The sequence below is a fragment of the Ostrea edulis genome, chromosome 10 (assembly GCF_947568905.1).
Source record: "Ostrea edulis chromosome 10, xbOstEdul1.1, whole genome shotgun sequence".
NCBI classification, from domain to species: Eukaryota; Metazoa; Mollusca; class Bivalvia; order Ostreida; family Ostreidae; genus Ostrea; species Ostrea edulis.
Window position 1 is genome coordinate 10,696,737 of NC_079173.1, and position 21,636 is coordinate 10,718,372.

At 35.3% G+C, this 21,636-nt stretch overlaps 1 protein-coding gene across 1 annotated transcript; it reads left to right on the plus strand.

Moving 5' to 3' along the window:
- Window positions 1-2,829: 2,829 nt before the first annotated feature.
- On the plus strand, window positions 2,830-20,135 carry LOC125666792 (cytochrome P450 3A6-like). The gene is made up of 14 exons (XM_048900076.2): window positions 2,830-3,203; window positions 6,219-6,315; window positions 8,647-8,699; window positions 10,343-10,439; window positions 10,543-10,659; window positions 11,790-11,878; window positions 14,038-14,183; window positions 15,178-15,305; window positions 16,270-16,381; window positions 16,645-16,802; window positions 17,204-17,292; window positions 17,788-17,925; window positions 18,021-18,183; window positions 19,014-20,135. The coding sequence occupies exons 1-14, from the start codon at window positions 3,130-3,132 to the stop codon at window positions 19,089-19,091; spliced, it is 1,539 nt and encodes a 512-aa protein (XP_048756033.2). The 5' UTR covers window positions 2,830-3,129; the 3' UTR covers window positions 19,092-20,135.
- The last annotated feature ends 1,501 nt before the right edge of the window (window positions 20,136-21,636 follow it).

Below are 21,636 nucleotides of genomic sequence, written 5' to 3' on the forward strand. Positions count from 1 at the left end.
ATGCATGTTATGGATGGAGGCGCGGATCTAGGATTTAAAGTTAGTAGAGGGAAATGGATATATAGGGATTCTAAAAATCATTTTTATTTTATTATTGTTATTTTATTCCTTTTAGATTTTGTATAAGCATTTCTGAAATATATTTGTTTTATTTGATGTTTGATCGTTATATGGAGAATTTGTTTTAATAGCATTTTCACACCTCTGACCTGTTTCACAATGGCAGTGGAAATGGGTTTCAGCCAATTATCATATTTACTGTCAGATCTTAGGATTGCATTTCTCTGATTTGGTTATACTTGTCTTTCACTCATTTTACTGTTTTAAATTTTCCTATATATACAGACCCTGAATTAAGTGTACTACTACACCACTTGCACGCACGGGCACTTTTTTATACATGCACATTCTATATATTTACATTAACTTCCAGTGCCCGTGCTTGCACGGAACGGTACGAAACGATGCTTGCACGGAACGGTGAACGGTTTGCACGAAACGTTGAACGGTCTGCACGGAACGGTGAACGGTTTGCACGAAACGCTGCACGGAACGGTGAACGGTTTGCACGGAACGAAACGAAACGCTTTGGAGGTGTATAAAGCATGCTTCAGGGTCTGTACATATATTTAGATGTAATGTATACGAAATGGATTCCCTAATTGTATGTGGCTTTTAAAAAAAAAAAAAATTGAATCTGTACCAGCATTCTTTCATGTGAATTTCAACTTTTCTTACGCTATTCAGAAGATCGTTGAAATTACCCCACCCTATGACAGGTGCTTGTGGACAGGTATATTATGATCGGTGATATGACATTTTTAAAAACGGTTTCTATGCAAGATTTGTGTATTCCATTGAAATAGATAAACTCTGAAGTTAAATACGTCCGAAATACCCAAGGAATTGAACAGAAGGGGGTACCTGAAGTCCTGTCCACAAGCACCTGTGCACCCTATTTATGCATATTCATGATTATCTCCCCTTTGAATGGCCTTTCCATGCATTTGAATAGATTTTAATTCCCTTTACCCAAGGATGATTTGTAACAAGTTTGACTGAATTTGGCTCAGTGATTTTGGAGAAGATGATGAAATGGTGAAAAGTTTACGGACAGATCGAGACAGACGACAGACATGCAACTTTCAGCTCAGGTGAACTAGAAACAAATTAATAGACACTGGGAGATTAGAACTCGAGATCTGCGACTCAGTAACACGATACCTTATCCACTGAGCTATGTATACATACCTATACAAACAAAACGATCAATACAAGTAATTTCATTAAAAAAATTGGATCGCCATTTGTGTATGGAACGGAATTACTGCCATAATTCTATGAATCCTTTTTGACATCTCGGTTTCTGCGTAAAGGATTGATATGAATATTGTTTAACGTCCCTCTCGAGAATATTTCACTCATATGGAGACATCACCATTGCCGGTGAAGGGCTGCAAAATTTAGGCCTTTGCTCGGCGCTTATGGCCAGTGAACAGGGAGGGATCTTTATCGTGCCACACCTGCTACGACACGGGGCCTCGGTTTTTGCGGTCTCATTCGAAGGACCACCCATTTAGTCGCCTTTTACGACAAGCAAGGGGGTTGAGGACCTATTCTAACCTGGATACACACGGGATTATCAAAAATTGAAAAATATATCAATGAGAAATGGAAGTAAGAATGTCATGTAGTAAAATTTAGAATTAAGAATGAAAAATGAAATGTCATAAGGTAACACACAATTCAAAATGTCATACAGTAAAATCAAAGTTAGAACAAAGAATACAAAAGGATGAATGAAAGGCGAAGATAACGAACAGCGATCAATCGCATAACTCCAATGAGCAATACAAAATAGATTTCCTGTCATTTTCAATAAGGTGAAATTGATAAGATGATGCAAATTTTGAGGTTTTATGGGGGGGAAATCAAGTTCTCTCAATAAAAGAAATTCATTATATCAAAAGATTTTGTCATTTATTTCTATACGAGAGTGGAAGAAATTATTGCTTCTTTTATCGTTTACATTTTTCTAAAACAAGAGACCACAGTTTACCTCAAATTTGAAAATTTTAGGGGGGGGGAGTGCCCCCCTTAAATCCGCCTATATAGAGAGAGGGGGGGGGGGGCAAGTAAAACGTGTAAAGTGAGGACAAATTTTAACCAATGAACGGACGTTGTGAGGACAAAAATTGCACTATGAGGACAAATAAATGTCCTCACAATTACGTCCTCATAAATGTGACCTACAGCATGTGAAAGGTGTAGATACAAAATATTAGCTTAGTGAGGACAAGTGGTGTGAGGACATGTCCTTACTAATATTCTCTCTCAAAAACCTTTTTTTCATAATTCAAAAGAGAGTACTAGATAAACTTTTATATCCCTATAGCTATACCTAACATAGTACTTTTTTGCCTTTAGAATAATATACATGTATGTGTGTATTCTCTTCTACACATTGTGAGGACGTCCTCATTTAGTAGGTTTGGTCGGCTAGAGAGAGAGGGGGGGGGGTAAAACGTGTAAAGTGAGGACAAATTTCAACCAATCGACAGAAGTTGTGAGGACAGAATTGCACTATCCTTCCTTAGTCTAAATATTCTCTCTAAAAACCTTTGTGTGTGGGGGGGGGGGGGGAGGGGGGGGGGGTTATTTCATAATTCGACAGAGAGATTGGATAAACATTTATAGGTATCTTTACATCTATACCTAACATAGTACTTTTTTGCCTTTAGATTAATATGTGGTCGACGAGAGAGAGAGAGAGAGAGAGAGAGAGAGAGAGAGAGTTATGGCGACAACTCCCCTCCATACTATTGACGAACTGTCATGTACAAATCTGAATGTAAGTATCAATCAACGGTGAATATCTAGAACTGTGACCCCGATTTGAATGTCAATGACAGCGACTGACTTCATTGACTGAGATTGTCTAGTGCAATTTCTCTTGCTACAGCTTATGCAATATACGTTCCTCATTACATTCTCAGTGGTTCTGGAGTATTTAAAACAGGTTTTTACAGGGGCATAGAACATTTCATCGCCGTCGGGATTAAAAAACTTCGACAGCGTTCGTTTTCTGAATAGCAGGGTTACTGGTCACACTAGTGGACATTATTAGCCATGGAGATTTTAGGCTTGATCAATATTAACAACTGGATATTGTCAATCACTCTGCTGTGTCTTTCTGTTTACCTGTGAGTTAAACTTATTTTATTGAAGAAAAAAGTTTTTTTATTTAAAGATATCGATCTTTTTACGTAGTATTCATGTAAACTTATGCAGCTGAGGCCACTTGCTACAAACAAAGTGGGTTGGGGTTTTTTTTTTTTGTTTTTTTTTTTTTTTTTTGGCTTTTTTTTTAATGATGAAAATGGAAACTATGTTTATATAAGTAAAATGAATAAGATGAATAAACACCGCCTGGTTTTTCAATGACGGCCAATAAGGTGTGGAGCTTGATAGGAAGGGACATTTGATGTATAATTTTTAACATCATATTTTAATGTATACAAGTTCCTAATAATTCTTTTAGGAACTTACTTAATAGTTGTACTAAATTACCATGCATCCATATTTTTTTTTTTCATTTGTAGCAAATGCCCTAGCTTACATTTATAAGATCGGATTATAATTATTTAATCTTTCATTCATTAGCATAAGTACAGTGTACTAATGGATCTTGATTGTGCTCACTAATTATATATATGTACATCCATTGAACCTTTTCTCGTACATTCCTTTTGAAAGTACTACCTGTCCGTGTAATCATTACCAAATATGGAGCTAGCGTTGTCGAGGTCAAAGGGTATATTTGCTGTTCCGTTTAAAGTAACGAATGGGACAACGATATAATTTATATTTTTAAAAAATACATAGATATATAAAATCTCTCTCTCTCTCTCTCTCTCTCTCTCTCTCTCTCGGGTTGTTATTTTATCGGGTGATGAAGGTAGCAATCATTGCAGAAAACATGCATATAACTCGTTAGCGAGTTCTGTTTTTTTTTCTTTTCTACAACGCTTGACTGTAAAATTGGTTTTGCATCGGTGATTGTTGGTTTTGCAATGGAATCTGTTGATTTTATTTTTAATAGCTGGTTTGTTTTCTATTTCAGTGTGTTTTTGAAAATTAACTGTTCGTTTTGTTAGCTTTTCCGCCGCCCCAAATGCTTGCTACCTTCACGACAAAGAAAGCATTTCATTGTTTCAATTAAGACCCAAGCACCTGTGTTCATCAATACAAGTGTGAGATTGGGAAATTACACAGATGGGGCCTGTTAGATATTGGCATTTGCCGAGTCGTAGACGGGGAAATTTGACTTCCCGAGGCGGAACGTGCGGATAAAAAAAAAACCAAGGGGCAGGGGCGGATCCAGGAATTGCGGTTACGGGGGGGGGGGGGCACTTTATGGTGCAGGGGGTCTGGGGGCCGCCATGAGGCCCCCAGTGGCTCCTGTATTTTACAGATTTTATAGGGCTCGAAATATGTCTCCTATTTAGTCATTTATACTATTTTCTATCATTTTTATAAGGTGAAATTAATAAAATGACGCAAATTTTAAGGGTTTTTGAAAAAAAATTACGTTCTCTCAATAAGGTAATTCAAGAAATCAACAGATTTTGTCATTTATTTCTCCGGGAGTGGAAGGAATTATTGCTTCTTTTATCGTTTAGTACATTTTTCTAAACAAAATACCACGATTTACCTTAAATTTGAAAAGTTTAGGGGGGGGGCACTGAAGGGGGATTGGGGGTTGCAACCAAATTTTATATCTTTTCCGCCCTAGAAGGGGGTTGAAGACCCCAAAATGACATTTCTTATTTTGAAAAAGTATTCAAACCGGATGGGGGTGATGTAACCCCAACTAGATCCGCCATCGAAGGATTATCATTATTTATTTATATAAACATGCAGTATTTTATTATGATAAATCATAAAATGATCGAATAGCATACACTGCCTATATATAAGTCCTCTCCGGAGAAGATACAAGGTCATACAAACTTTAGAATATATAAATACAAAGAATATGATAATTTGAATATTGCAATAGTATAGGTAATTTATGTGATGACAGCATATAAATTAATTTTACTCTATCATTGTATGAAATTATTAAATAGTTTACACTGTAATGCGCTACTGGCAATCAATTATAAACTGCTATGCTATGGGCAATCAATTATAAACTGTTATGCTATTGGCAATCAATTATAAACTGCTATGCTATTGTCAATCAATTATAAACTGCTATGCTAATGACAATCAGTTATAAACAGACGACAAAGTAATAACTTTCCTCACACTTTATTCACAGTTTTAGTGTATTAAATTTCAGGGGAAATTTGAAATTATCAAAATCCTCTTATGAACTCAAGTAATTACAGTCAAAAGGGCGTACCCGAAAATGGTTAACTCTTTTAACAGAAGGCAATATTTTTCGAAAATTTAACAATAACTGAAAATGGATGAAAGTGATACGGTGTCGCGGGAGGCGAGTGATACTGCATGTTAATGAACCCCACTGTTATGACCCTGGGCGCTAAGCATAGCTAGGTCTAAATCTGTAGTACTTCACCATTTCAGCTGAGGACATTTCAGTATGAGTGAAAATTCTCTAAGGCATATAGAACAAACAAAATCTATATAGAACAAACAAAATCTATTTAAAACAAACAAAATCTATTTAAAACAAACAAAATCTATATAGAACAAACAAAATCTATTTAGAACAAACAAAATCTATATAGAACAAACAAAATCTATTTAGAACAAAATCTATACAGAACAAACAAAATATATATAAAACAAACAAAATCTATATAGAACAAACAAAATCTATTTAGAACAAACAAAATCTATTTAGAACAAAATCTATACAGAACAAACAAAATCTATATAAAACAAACAAAATCTATATAGAACAAACAAAATCTATTTAGAACAAACAAAATCTACATAGAACAAACAAAATCTATATAGAACAAACAAAATATATATAAAACAAACAAAATCTATTTAAAACAAACAAAATCTACATACAACAAACAAAATCTATACAGAACAAACAAAATCTATAAGCATTTGTTTTTATCTTGTAGTATAATTCAGTGCATGGGTATGTTCACTGTATGAAAAGAACGAAAATTGATTTATCACAAAATTTAATAGTTAAACAGCAATTAATGAGACTTTTTTTTACTGGATAGGTATACCCGATGGAAGCACAGTTTATTCAGGAAGTATGGGATCCCCGGTCCTACCCCCACCCCATTCCTGGGTGTGGCTCTACAGTACAATAGAAAGGTAAGACGTCCTCACCCCATTCCTGGGCGTGGCCTGCAGTACAATCGACAGGTAAGCCGTCCCTACCCCATTCCTGGGTGTGGCCTGCAGTATAATCGACAGGTAAGCCGTCCCTACCCCATTCCTGGGTGTGGTCTGCAGTATAATCGACAGGTAAAACGCTCTACTCCATTCCTGGGTGTGGCCTGCAGTATAATCGACAGGTAAGCCGTCCCTACCCCATTCCTGGGTGTGGCCTGCAGTATAATCGACAGGTAAAACGCTCTACTCCATTCCTGGATGTGGGCCTATAGTACAATCGACAGGTATGACGTCATTTCAACAAATTGTCATTATTGGGGATAATTAAATGATGCGCGTCATACAACTTTCCTACAATGCTGACAACCTTTCCCCAAAATAATGAAAACAAAAGAAGATGGTTGAATAAGGCGAGGAAAATGCCTATTCATCGAAATTTACCCTTCAATCATACTTTGAGAATTCTAACTCTTTTTGAGAGCGATTTTATTTTAAATTTGTCTTTCCTATCCACCCACTTTTTTCGCCTTGTTCACCCATCTCCTTCATTCTTTATATGTATACGAACACTAGCCGAATCAATTGCAAGAACGCGCTTTTAGTGTATTATATATATACACTTACAATTAATTGCACATTAAATGAATTTAAAGGAGCTAAATGGAACAGCAAAAATATATACATTAACTACAGTACTTAATTAACTGGGGAGGGGATGTACTTCCTCTGGTACATTCTAACCCATCCCCCAACCCCCCTCAGGAGCGACAATTTTGCTGCTACAACGACACATAAATTCTCAATTGGTTGAAAAGTCCGAAGATTGTTGGGGGGGGGGGGGGGGGGGGGGTTAGTGTGATAAATCAGAAAAACATTTCAAGAAATTTCATCGTTAATTTTTATTTTTGTTTATATTTTTCCTTTAAAGGGTCGAGATCAAAATCAATGCATGTCATGTCCAATTTAAAAAACCCACCTAAATTCGCATAGTTTTCATTAAGATCCCCTCCCCCTTAAAACTAAATATGATGAATGTTGAATCTAACGATTAACGAGTTAAATAATACGAGTACACATAGCACTCTGTATAATTTTTCTACTGTTCATTTACAAATGAAAATGTACATTAAAACTATCAAATTTCCATGAAAATCTAATATTATTATGTGGTTTTTAACAGTCGCTTGTCTTTTCTTTTTTCTTTTTCCACTAAAGTGTAATCGATGTCGGATGACGGAAACTTACGGGCGATTTTATCCACCTCTCCCTAACTATTTGAATTTAGAATTTTACCCGACATCGATCTTTTGATCTCATCCCTTAGATCAATGAAAAACGATACCCATCGTTTTAGTTGGTGCATGGGAATTCGATACATAATCCCACCCAGATCATAGTAACTTCTATTCCACGATCAGACATTTGAACTATAACGGTTTCTATGTGAGTTTTGTGTTTTCCAATGAAATAAACCACTCTTGTGATAAAAATATGCGCTTAACACCCAAGATATTGAACATTTAAAAAAAATACAAGAAGGGGCATCTTCGCAAGCCAAGGTGTCCGATTCTTTAAGCGATCCAATCGGACATTTGGCTTGCGAAGATGAAGAAGAGGGCGTACTGGAAGTCTTGTCCACAAACACCTGTGGAGTTGATAAGGGGAAATTCTATTGCATGAATGTACATACATACAGTTTGGGAATACATTGATGCGTTTTATAAAAATTACGACATAGTCATGATATGTTATAAATTCATATTATTTGTAACACAGTTGTATGTATAGTGTACCAACGATTAGGGGCGGATCCAGGAATTACGGTTAAGAGGGGCGCAACGTTATGAGGCAGGGGTCTGGGGCCGCCTTGAAGTCACCAGTCGGTCCAGGGCGACACCCTGGTTGGGGCCCCTCAGCCGCCCCTGAAGCTCTTGAATTTTGCAGATTTATAGGGCTTGAAATATGTAGTAATTTAACTATTTTCTGTCATTTTTAATAAGGTGCAATTAATAATATGACGCAAATTTTAAGGATTTTTGGAAAAAAAATTAAGTTCTCCCTTTGAAAGTCATTCAATGAATAAAAAGATTATGTCATTTATTTTTCCGAGAGTGGAAGATATTACCACTTCTTTTATCGTTTACCATGATTAACCTTAAATAATAAAATTTTAAGGGGGGGGGGGGTATCCCCCCTCCCCCTTAGAAAATAGACATACATATACATCTTACATGTAAGCAGACGTATGCTGACTTTCTTTTTTAAAACAAAGATGATAATTAAAGGCTTGTTCTTTACTGAACTTTACAGGGCTTAGCCGTGACAGACCAGGAGATGGTGAAGAAATATGGCAATGTTGTTGGGCAAGTAAAATAATTTGAGATGTAGATATAAAAATGATAATAGATATTAATAAGACTTAAGCTAGATTGTTCGGTATTCTGGTGACATATTCTATTCGTGACTGGCAATGTCAACATGAAGTAATTTCCGGGCGCTGTTGAAATTAGATGGTATTTGTACACTACAAATCACTTCAGTGCTGAAGTACAACGACAGAAAGCTCGATCTATTAAATTTCAGATGTGGTGCAATCGCCCTCCCTTTGACAGGGAAGTCTTTACAAAAATCATCATACATTAGGTACAGTATTGGGGGCTATGGGCCCCCTCCTTTAAGAAAACAACTGTTTATCGTGGGGAAAACGCAATCGCGACACGATCATGTTTTGTGAAAAATATCGTAAAAATATATCGTATTAAGAAACTGAGTTCCTCTTCTGATTAATTTTTTTCCTTCATAAAAATATACAGTTTCCACACTTTTGACCTACAGTACAATGTACAGTGGATTTGCTATTTGTCAACAGAAATGACGTCTCCATATGAGTGAAAGATTCTCGAGAGGGACGTTCAACAATATTTAATCAATCAATCAATCAACAGAAATGATTTTAAAATACTAGGTTGTGGATTGTTTTCATGATTTCAGAGATTTTACGTCGCTGCCTCGTGTCAATAGTCTTTGAATTTAAAATATAAAGAAATTCATCTTAAATTTCCGGAAAGCATAACAAAATGTCAATATTCCACTTTATATATTGATTTTCTTTATCGTATCAAGTACTTAAATCATATCAAGCTCGTAAACATCGCAATCTATCGATATATCATGTAAGCACCTACACATCGCGATGTATCATATGAAGTACTTAAACATTGCAATATATCGATGTTCGAATCAAGCACCTAAACATCGCGACGTATCGTATTAACCACCTAAACATCGCAATATATTGTATGAAGCATGTAAACATCGTGATGTATCGTACCAAGCACTTAAACATCGCGATATATTGTATAAAGCACGTAAACATCGCGATTATCGTATTAATCACCTAAACATCGCGATATATCGTATCAACCACCTAAACATCACGATATATCGTATCAAGCTCGTAAACATCGCGACGTATCGTATCAAGCACCTAAACATCGCAATATATTGTATGAAGCATGTAAACATCGCGATGTACCGTATCAAGCACCTAAAACATCGCGATATATCGATGTATCATACCAAGCACTTAAACATCGCGATATATTGTATAAAGCACGTAAACATCGCGATGTACCGTATCAAGCACCTAAAACATCGCGATATATTGCATAAAGCACCTAAACATCGCGATGTATTGTATGAAGCATGTAAACATCGCGATGTACCGTATCAAGCACCTAAAACATCGCGACATATCGATATATCGTACCGAGCACTTAAATATCGCGATATATTGCATAAAGCACCTAAACATTGCGATGTATCGTATCAATCACCTAAATATCGCGATATATTGCATAAAGCACCTAAACATCGCGATGTATCGCATATTGTATCAAGCACCTAAACATCACAGTATATCAATATGTCATATAAAGCACCTAAACATCGCGGTTAATCGATGCATTCTTACACCACTATCTTATCGATAATTGTTCCATTTCAGAGTATACATGGGTCTCACCCCTTTGCTTTTGGTGTCGAATCCAGACACCATAAAAGAAATAATGATAAAGGACTTTTCCCGTACTCCCAACAGACCAGTGAGTAGTCCCTATCTGATTAAACAGTCATCAAATCTGAGATACTGTCGCATATAATTACGTGTCGAAAGTCTGTAACCACGATTATATTTTCCATTGACAGAAGACATTCGTTACAAGAAATGAGATGAAACATAGTCTCATAAATACAGATGATGACCACTGGCGATTTCTCAGGAACACTTTGCTTCCGACATTTTCATCGGGTAAAATGAGAATGGTGAGTGTACAATACATTCTGTAAATCAGGTTAAGTTCATTCCTTCTTAATATTCTAATAAGGCAGAATTTATTCAAAAGCTTCTACATGAGAGGAAAAAAATCTACTGTGGCCTTCAACTCGATGTTTTATCTATTAATAATCATTTTCATTTTCATATGTCGATTCGATATATACCAGTGAACTCAAAATAAAAGACACCACAGTCTTCCACATCTGCTTCGTACTTAGATATTTTATAGAACATAGATTTTAACAGCAAACTAACAACTCAACTTTCTAACAAATGGGATGATTTCAGCTTCTCCGTCGTCAACCTCCCATACTTATGTAGCAATATTCCTTAATCACCTGCATATGATGTTTATATCTCTCAACTGATTCGATACGCAGGAGCTTATTTTGCGTATGATTAGTTTTTAAATCGAGGCAGGCTATTGACAAACTGATTTTACAAGGGTTTCAACAGTCTCGTTGAAAGTCAGCATTTCGTAAATTCTATGGTCGTTATAACGATCTAGTTTGCCAATTCAACCTACCATTGGATAGAATGCTGTCTGACGTGTTTAAATTTTACCGAATTTTAGCCGGTCTTGGCACACTGATTTTGACTACGGATAGCTCCATTTACCTGATCAAGATATAGGGCTCATGGCGGGTGTGACCGGTCAACAGGGAATGTTTACTCCTCCTAGGCACCTGATCTCACCTCTGGTATGTCCAGGGGCCCGTGTTTGCCCAACTTTTGATTATGTATTCCTTGTGGGATTGATCAGTCAGACAGTGTTACTTGTTATCTTCACCCTTTCCTACAATTTTATTTTGGTGTAGTATTGGGATATTATGGAAAGGTTCTCTTGATATTTGTCGCACACGTTTAATGTATATGATAAAATATCAATCATTAACGTGAAATCATTTTCACGTACATTACATCCCGATCTGTAAAAAATGAATGTCGCGAAAATGACACCCCCCCTCCTCCCACTTAAACGTTTGATTTTAAGAAATTGAGATTTTTATAAACGCTCTAGAATGCAGTACACTTGATATTTGTATAGTACTTTAATTAATTGTATCTTTAACATTCAAATACAATACAACTTTCCTGTAAATTATTGCTATTTTAGATGGAGCCATTATTTAAAGCAAAATATCAGCAGTTACTGGAGAATCTGAACGGACAAGTTAAAACTGGAAAACCCATCGAGTTCAAAGAGTGAGTAAAAATAAACACTACAGATATGAAGGAGTAGAACAAAAGCAAAAATCAGTAAAAATCAGCAAAAAGCAGTAAAAAGCAGTAAATTCAGTAAAAATCAGTAATGTTCAGAGCACGGGAACAATAATCAAAAATCAGTTTTCAAAGAATAAAACATACACACATCGAGTGGTTTAAAGGGGCATTCGTTGTGTTAGTGATGGCAACCATTTTTGATATGCCGGTCATTAGACGGGACGTATGTTATGGCGCTGTCTGTGCGTCCGTCCGGCTGGCTGGCTGTCCGTCCGTCAGGGTCATGTTTTCCGGACTTTTTTCCGTAATAGATGATGTACAACTTGAAATTTGGTCACACTATTTTCCTTCAAAATTGTAAGAGTGAGTTTGCATTTCAGCTGGATTAGTCCATCCTTGACCTACTTTAGGGCTATAAGTACATGTAGGTCAAACAGTTTTCCGGACTTTTTTTCGTTACAGATACAGATATTGCCCTGAAATTTACACATAAGCTTTCTTACAAAGGAATACAAGTTCAGTTTGCATTTCAGCTGGATTGGTCCATACGTCCGTGACCTACATTAGGACTAAAAGTAGGTCAAACAGTTTTCCGGGCTTTTTTTGATTATGGATACAGATATTGCCCTGAAATTTAGTCATAGGCTTTCACTTGAAAGAATACAAGTTCAGTTCGCATTTCAGCTGGATTGGTTCATCCTTGACCTACTTTTTAGAAAAAAAATAGGTCAAACAGTTTTCCAGGCTCTTTTTCATTATGGATATAGATATTGCCCTGATATTTAGTCAAAGGCTTCCTTTCAGAAAAATACAAGTTCAGCTGAATTAATCCATCCTTGTCCTACTTTTTGGAAAAAGTAGGTCAACCAGTTTTCAGCGCTTTTTTTTTCCATTAGGGATACAGATATTGCCCCGATATTTACTTAAAGGTTACCTCTCAGAGGAATACAAGTTCAGTTTGTATTTCAGTTGGATTGGTCCATCCTTGATCTACTTTTGGACTAAAAATAGGTCAGACAGTTTTCCGAGCTTTTTCCATTACGGATACAGGTATTGCCCTGATATTTATAGTTAAAGGCCTCCTCTCGGAGGAAGACAAATGCAGTTTTTGTACAAAGACAAAAGAAATCTAATAAAACTATGTTAGATAACCGCTTTTAGTGTAAGAAAAATATAAGGAAGAATTATTGTCTTGCAAGACAATAATTATTTGATCACCAAAATTACACATTCGTGTGCCTGCTTTGAGGTTAAAAAGTGTTTGAAATAATTGTTTGCGAAACACAAATGCCCCCTATAATGGCCAATTCCGAAGATGGCCAAGGTCACAAGGACAAATATCTTGGTACCGGTAGAAAGATCTTGTCACAAGAAATGCTCTTGTGCAATATGAAAGCTCTAATATTTACCATTTAGAAGTTATGACCAATGTCAATTTTTTAAAAAGTAGGTCAAATGTCAAGGTCAAAAGGTTTAGTACCAACGGAAAGGTCTTGTCACAAGGAATACTCATGTGAAATATCAAAGCTCTATCTCTTACGGTTCAAAAGTTATTAGCAAGGTTAAAGTTTTCAAAAGTAGATCAAACTCCAAGGTCACAGGGTCAAAAATGTTGGTACCCACGGAAAAATCTTGTCATAAGGAATACTCATGTGAAATATCAAAGCTCTATCACTTATTGTTCAAAAGTTATTAGCAAGGTTAAAGTTTTTAAAAGGTAGGTCAAACGATCTTTGATCTTGAGGGCATAAAAATTAACCTGGGACCCCAGCATTACTACTTTTAAAAGTGCTCTAACCACTGAGCTATCTAGGCTGATATCCACTGCAGTCCATATAGCCTTAAATACTGCAACTTTTTCAAAAGTATATCAAGATTTTATACAACATGATATGAGCTATTTTGTTTGATCTGTAGTTGAAAAGAAACTTCTCAGAAATCGGAAATAATCTGATTTATCCAATTTTCAAATATATATTGATATTAATATAATGTGATGGAATTTTTAGCGAGACACAAATTTAACGATTCGATTCTGCTTATGCGTACGAGTAGTTTTGCTCAAAGGGAAGCGCCTACCGGCAACCGGAAGTTGCTGATTGCATATGTACATGTAACTAAATTGACTGGGTCTTTGACAGAGTGTTTGGTGCCTATACGATGGATGTTATAGCCTCCACTGGATTTGGTGTTGACATAGATTCCCAGCAGAATCCAGAGAGCGAATTTGTCAAGAATGCGAAAACATTCTTCAATATCACATTCAGTCCAATTTTATTATTGATTTGTAAGTAATTTGATTTGAATTGCATCCCTTTTCAATATCAGTACTGCAAACATGAAAATCTTGGGATATTTTTTGAGAATTTTATGATTTATGGGAATATTTGTAAACTTATTTTCGTACTCAGTAAACATTTTTTCCCTATATATTATCATTATGGTAAGCTGTTTCACTGTTCATTTGAAAAAGAGATATCTCTTTAACTTTGAGAGATATCTCTCTAATTTAAAGATATATTTCCTACTTTAAAGAGATATCTCTTAAGGTTAACAAACATCTCTCAACTCTGAAAGATATCTCTTCAAATTAGAGAGATATATCTCTCTTAGTTTGAGAGATATCTCTTTCACTTAGAGAGATATCTTTTTTCAGATAAAGAGATCTCTCTTTGAGTTAAAGAGATATCTGAGTCTTTCACTTTAAAAGATATCTTTGCAAGATTATGCAAGTAGTATCATATATATATATATACTGATATTTCAGTTAGAGAGATATCTCTCTTGAACTTGGAGAGATATATTTTCTGTTTTAAGAGATATCTTTCACTCAAAATCTTATAAAGATATCTCTTAGATGGGAATAACCATTTTAGCCAATTAATTAAGGTGATGTCTTTTAACTTTAAGAGATTATCTCTTAATTAAGTTAAGGATATCTCGTATTACATTTTCTGAAATTGACTTTAAATGATATCTCTCAAACTCTTTGAGTTTATGAGATATCTCTCAAAGTTAAAGAGATATCTCTTTTTCGAATAAATAGTAAAATATGACTTGCGATATATTATTGTAATTAATTTCTTTCTGCAAAGGTCAATGCCATTGCATAAATCATGGAATGTATTTGAGAATAAGAATAATTACATTGATAGTAAATGAATTATGAATTTTTAAGTATCACTTCATGTCGGAAAATAAAACTTGATAATCAACATTTCATATGATTTGTATCAATGATTTGCAGTCTTTCTGAATAAGAGACATATTTCTTTTGTTAGTGATGTTTCCGAAATTGGATGCCGTCCTGGACTGGTTCGGAAAATCTCCATTGAATCGAGTTGGACCCATGTCCTTTTTCAGGAATGTTGCCAAGCAAGCCATTGGGTTTAGGAAAGGCGAAGAACAGGTAAAACTGATAATCACATGATGGCCGAGACTTGAATAAAATATGAATATCAGCTATAAATATTCCTTGACCTCTTGAAGGAAGTTTTTTTTTTTTTTTTTGAAGTCTTGTCTTGCTGGTTTTATTGGATTTCATCAGAATTAAGATGTAAGGTTGTCTTTGTAAGGCAGATCATTAGCTTGAATCCTAGTGTCACTATTTCCAATTTGATATTGCATGGTGACTTTTCATTAAAAGTGCAAATTTCTGTGAAATTGGGAATATTTAAAAATTTTAAACATCGATCAAAATACTATCATACATTTACAAGTACAAGTAGTTTATTTACATTGGATTATACGCGTGCTACATGTATGTAGAGAAACAAAGAATGGGTGTACATCTTCATTTGTTTAAGGAGGGTACTCTACATCGTCATAATGGCTGATTTCCTTGTAAAACATGGACGAAAATATAGATATCAGCAATATTTGTCTATTCGTCTCAAAAATCATTGCCTAGCTGATCATTGTAGCACAGTAGATTAGCACATCAACCGCTGAACTGTAGATTGCGGGTTCGAGTCCAGCAGGAGTTTAAAAAGTTTTTTATATTGCTTTCTACTAAAACTGCATTTTTTGACTAAATAAAGTTAAATTGAAAGTTTTCAATTTCAAGATATTGTTGTACATGTGTACATGCCCTACACTTTTCATCCATATCTGATCAAATTTCTCTGGTGTTGCATATACCATGATAGATTCCATATAAATAAACAATTAAGCTACAATTACATATATACTTATCAATCATTTTAGCTTTCATTTTGAGATGCTGGATGTCTTTTTAAAAATATTTATCATTCATAGTTGAAACACGTACTGCAATAGTATGTAACATCCATTAATGTTTTATGCCCAAAAATCGTGAGACCTTTGTGGGAAAAATTGCCTTGCCCTTCCATGTTTTCAATTTCTCTTGTCAGAAACGTAAAGACCTCCTGCAGATGATGTTGAATGCCCACCATGACAACGACGTTAACGATGATGAAGCAGAGCAAACCTACAAGGGTGATGCGGACAAATGGAGGAAAAGAGGTACAGAGTATACATACGGAATAATTGTAAAAATAAGAATACTGGAACACTGTAAAATTAGGTAAAAAAAAGTGCTGGAATACTGTAAAATTGGGTTTAAAAGAGAGCTTTAATTGTTGGATTCTTCACAGCTTCATTTAGTTTTTTTCAATTAGATGTAGACTACCAAAAAAAATTTCCTGCAAACATTTTTCAATACAAAAAATGTCTTGAAATTCTATATTTTGCTACATTACAATTTAGTCGATGAAATATTTTCACAGGATTATCCATGGACGAGGTTCTGGGGAATGCCATTCTGTTTATGCTGGTGGGCTACGATACCACGTCAAATGCTCTCACTTTCGCTTCATATCTTCTGGCGACTAATCCGGAATGTCAGGAAAAACTCATCGAAGAAATTGACACCGTGCTTGGCAAGGTAATTTTACTGATCAACTGGTACAGTAAATATCAAAGGATGGTTATTTAGCAAATTCCCGAATATCTACATGTAATAAAGATTCATCACACTTTGTCAATTAAAAATTATACTGCACAAAACACGGTATCAATTAAGTCATTTCGAGTGAAATTAAAATGAGGGAAAAGAGACTCTGTTTAATGCGGAGTCGTTTATATTGCGCCCTGATATCAAAGTAGAGAATATAACATGTAGTAATAAACTTTCTCACCCCTGTAGTCAATCTCTCCACTGTACCTCCGAGGACTCCTTGTTACATTTGTAGTTGTAAACCCTCTTTTGTACCTCACTCCTCCAGATGATATTAATGATTAATTAATTATGTTTATTAATGATTGATTAATTATATTTTATGACAGGAATGTCCAAACTATGACAATGTACAGAAACTCGAGTACCTGGACCGAGTATTTTGTGAGTCATTGAGACTCTATCCATCTGCAGCTAGGTAATTCTTTTGAACTGTAGAATTATTTTTCAGTGGAGGGGGATGTTATATTCTTCTAAAGAAATTGACAAAATTTATATGTATAAGACAGTTTATGAATTAGTGCTATTGAAAATTTTTTAATTTGGCAGTTAGAAAGTATTTAACTGAAAACAAAAAAACTGTCAATGTTCTCTGCTTTTATTGCTCGTAGAACCACCATATTAGTATAGATTTCTTCCTGGGAAAATTCTTCAAATGTTGATATAAGTAAAGTTATGTGACAATTTGTTATTGATAAAGGTGTTACTTATTCATCATTTTTACCACGAAATTTCAGCCCCCATGAAATCTAATGATTCCATGGTATCATGTGGATATTTAGTTCATCGATATACTCTAAACATATCTGCTTGACAGACTGGAGATAACTTTGTCTTTATATTACTGATAATAAAATCCCACCATTAGATAAACTTCAGTGATTTTAGGTATATTTACTTTTTGACATTTCAGGACAAACAGACTGGCAGAGTCCGACATTGATATTGAAGGTTACACAATCCCCAAAGGAACCGATATCTCATTCCCGATCTACAGCATTCACAGAGATCCTAAGTACTGGGAAAACCCCACTAAATTCGACCCAGATAGGTATCTAAGTTACCAAGACTTTCATTTAATTAGCAAACCAAGGTGTAATCAACATTCTTAAGGAAGACTCTGAATGTGTTTTCTGTTTTTGTTAGGTTTTCCCCTGAGAACAAGGAAAAGAGACACCCGTATGCTTATCTTCCATTTGGACACGGACCTCGCAGCTGCATAGGTATGCGCCTCGCACAGGTGGAGATGAAGTTCGCCATGTCCTACATTCTGCAGCACTACAGATTCAAGACATGTGAAGAAACGGAGGTAAAACTTTACATCATGTTAGTTACATGTGAAGAAACTGAGGTAAAACTTTACATCATGTTAGTTACATGTGTACAAGCGGAGATAAAACTTTACATCATGTTAGTTACATGTGAAGAAACATCATGTTAGTTACATGTGTACAAGCAGAGATAAAACTTTACATCATGTTAGTTACATGTGAAGAAACGGAGGTAAAACTTTACATCATGTTAGTTACATGTGAACAAGCGGAGATAAAACTTTACATCATGTTAGTTACACATTAGAAAATTGAGGTGTGCTAACATAAACACTGTTGCTTGTGTGTTTTTGTGTGAGGATTTCATTTTTTTAAAGATGATTTTTTGATGGAGAACTCTTAAACCCATAAATTGGGTTTTGAATGCGATATATATGGTATGACATCATGAACTTTGTTGTTTGGGTTTCTATTTCACCCTTTGCTCAGTATAATTTCTAATTTGATTCAAGTTAGGATGGCGTCCAACTTCCATCTGCTGCCTTTATCACAGAGACGCATTCATTTCACACCGTATTTATATTTAACGCTGCATACTTGAGTACATTATATGTACTACATACAGTTAAAGTTCTGGTATCTCGAACACCGATATCTTAAATACCATGAATATGCCAAAGCGATTTGAACGTTCCAACCACTCATTCTCCAAGTATTTTACCTTTGATATCTCGAATCCTCGGATATCTCAAAGTTTTTTCTCGGTTCCATGGAGTGGGTCGAGATAACAAGGGTTGACTGTACAATTATGTAAGCTATTTCATTACCTTAGGATAATAATATTGTAACAATGATTATTATTTTCCAGATCCCTCTCACTATCTCTAAAGCCGGACTAATAAAGCCAGAAAATGGAGTTAAGCTTCTGATGGAACCGAGATCTTAAATGACAGGAACTTGTACTGTACAGTCATTAGTGGAGTGACGTCTCTGATTTCGTGATATAAACATGCCCATGAAGAATTGACAACGAAGCAGGATTTTTTTTTACCTTTTCCCTCTATCAAAAAATCAAAAAAGACCTCACAGACATCGTACCACGAAATTTTAACTCTACCAAAAATATAACATGTGATTCTGCAGTACTTCCTATTGTAAATAAGATACTTTATGACGATGTAGAAATTTCAGAAATGACGCAACACATAATTAGCAGTAGAACTTTTGTAGCTTTCATAAGCACCTTGTTTTGTCATGTATTGCACAATTCTAAATTACTTATACATGTAAAAATAACCTTAAGTACATCGATTCATCTGAACAGGGCCTGATTATTTAATAGGCTGGCATAGTCGGGCACTGAATCTTAGATAAGGGCTGAAAACGAGTGGCGATGAACCAAATGTGATTTATTAGCTCTGCTAAGAAAAGTGTAACTATACATAGTATTATTAGTCTGGCAATTTCTTGACTGAATTAGGAAATGTCTTGTTTTGCATAGTGCAGGTTTTTTATCATATGCTTCCTACCATCTTATTAACCTTTTTGACAAGTAAATTGAAGTTCATAGGTGGAATTGTGTTTCTCGATCTTGAACTGTTGCCAGGAATGGTTGAAGAAGTTCAAGTTTCCTTCATAGTTGTTGATTAAAGTGATATACGACAATCGACAGAAGCAAAGCTGGATGTAAGATAATCGACAGAAGAGGGGGCTGGGTGTAAGCTGATCGACACACGAGGGGCCAGATGCAAGATGGTCGACAAAAGAGGGGCCAGATGTAAAATAATTAACACACGAGGGGCCGGGTGTATTAAATAATCGACACACAAGGGCCAGGTTAAATCGAGTTGTTCATTGTTCTGGTGCTTAGTCTAAAAATTTTGTAAACCCAAACCACCACTTCATGTATTATATGATGTTAAATATTTGTGTTTTCTATGTTAATCAGATGATTAGATTAAATATTCAATAAAATGCATGCAAACTCGAATTATGTGTGTATGTTTGAGTTTAGTAAACATTATCAAGTAAAGCTGTACTGTCATTCATGGGCAATAAATCGAGTACATTCCTTAAACAATGCAGCACATGAGCAATTGAACATTTGACTTGGGCATACGATTATTAAAATTGCCACCCTTTTATCATTTTGCAGCATACAAAAATGTCACTTTGCCATTGGATGAAACATTAAGTCATGTGACTGCCAGCAATATTTCTATTGTAAGTCAGTAAGAAATATGATGAATTTGTGCAGAAACATAACAAAGTGTGGACATTTTCAGTTATTAGGTTTGCTATGAACTGTCTGTGGTAATATATTCAGCTTGAGGTGATCCAAGAATAAAAAAAAAATAGAATGTTATGTTAATTCGAATGTGCCCTCAAGGTGAATATAACATTTGATTTCTCCAACTTTGGACCAAAGTTGAATTGGGAATATTCAAATTGATACAATAATTATTTTTTGGTCATGGAATGAAAGCTTGTGTATCTACTTAACTCTGACTAAGGCCTAATGCACCGGTCCATGGAATTAGCAGAAACACCAGATAATTACTGAAAACACCCCCCAAAAGTGCCGAAATCACCAATATACATGTATCATCAAAAAGGTGTTACTTCATACATATATACTCCCAATGTTTCATTCAATTCAATAGAAAATTGTATGATTTATATTTATTTTTATCACCATATAAACGCACCACATGCTATTTATAGCAAAAATCATCGGGCATATAGTAAATTTGTTCCACTTCAATCACAAGTATTTTAATTATTGGGTAATAATATACAGTTATTGACTCGGTTTGAGGACAACTGCTGTTTTATTTGACCCAAGACAGATCTGTTGTCCGAAGCCGTAGGCTGAGGGCAACAGATCCGTTTGAAGGTCAAACAAAACAGCTGTTGTCCGAGGACACAGTCTATAACTGTTTTGTTATACACCTTCATTTTTTAAAGGTTGTTTTTACGAGATGCACATGGTTTGTTGACTTCGAACCTTTAACAAGACAGTATAATTGCGTACATTTATCAACGTATCCACTAGTTTAAAAGAAAACATATCCAATATCCGAATCAATAATCAATCATTACATTTTTCGTATTCCTGCTTAGCGTTTCATTTAATAAATTCTGTATTTCATCATCAGTTAAATCACTGAACCTTGCCATTGTGTAAACAAAGCAACAGACCGAGAATCACGACTTGCATAGCCAATGGAAATAAGGCAGACTATTGCACAGTCAACAGTTCGTAAACTGTACTGTTGACCGGTCAATAGATCTCGAGTGTGAGAGTTGATTTAACAGTTAAAATGTTGGTTCTAAATCGTATTACTTTTATATAGGCAAAAAAATGAAGGTATATAACAATGCACAGTTATTGACTGGGTCCAAAGACAACATCTGTTTTGTTTAACCCCGAGAACAAATCTGTTGCCCAAAGCCTTAGGCCGATGGCAACAGATCCGACAAAGCATGTC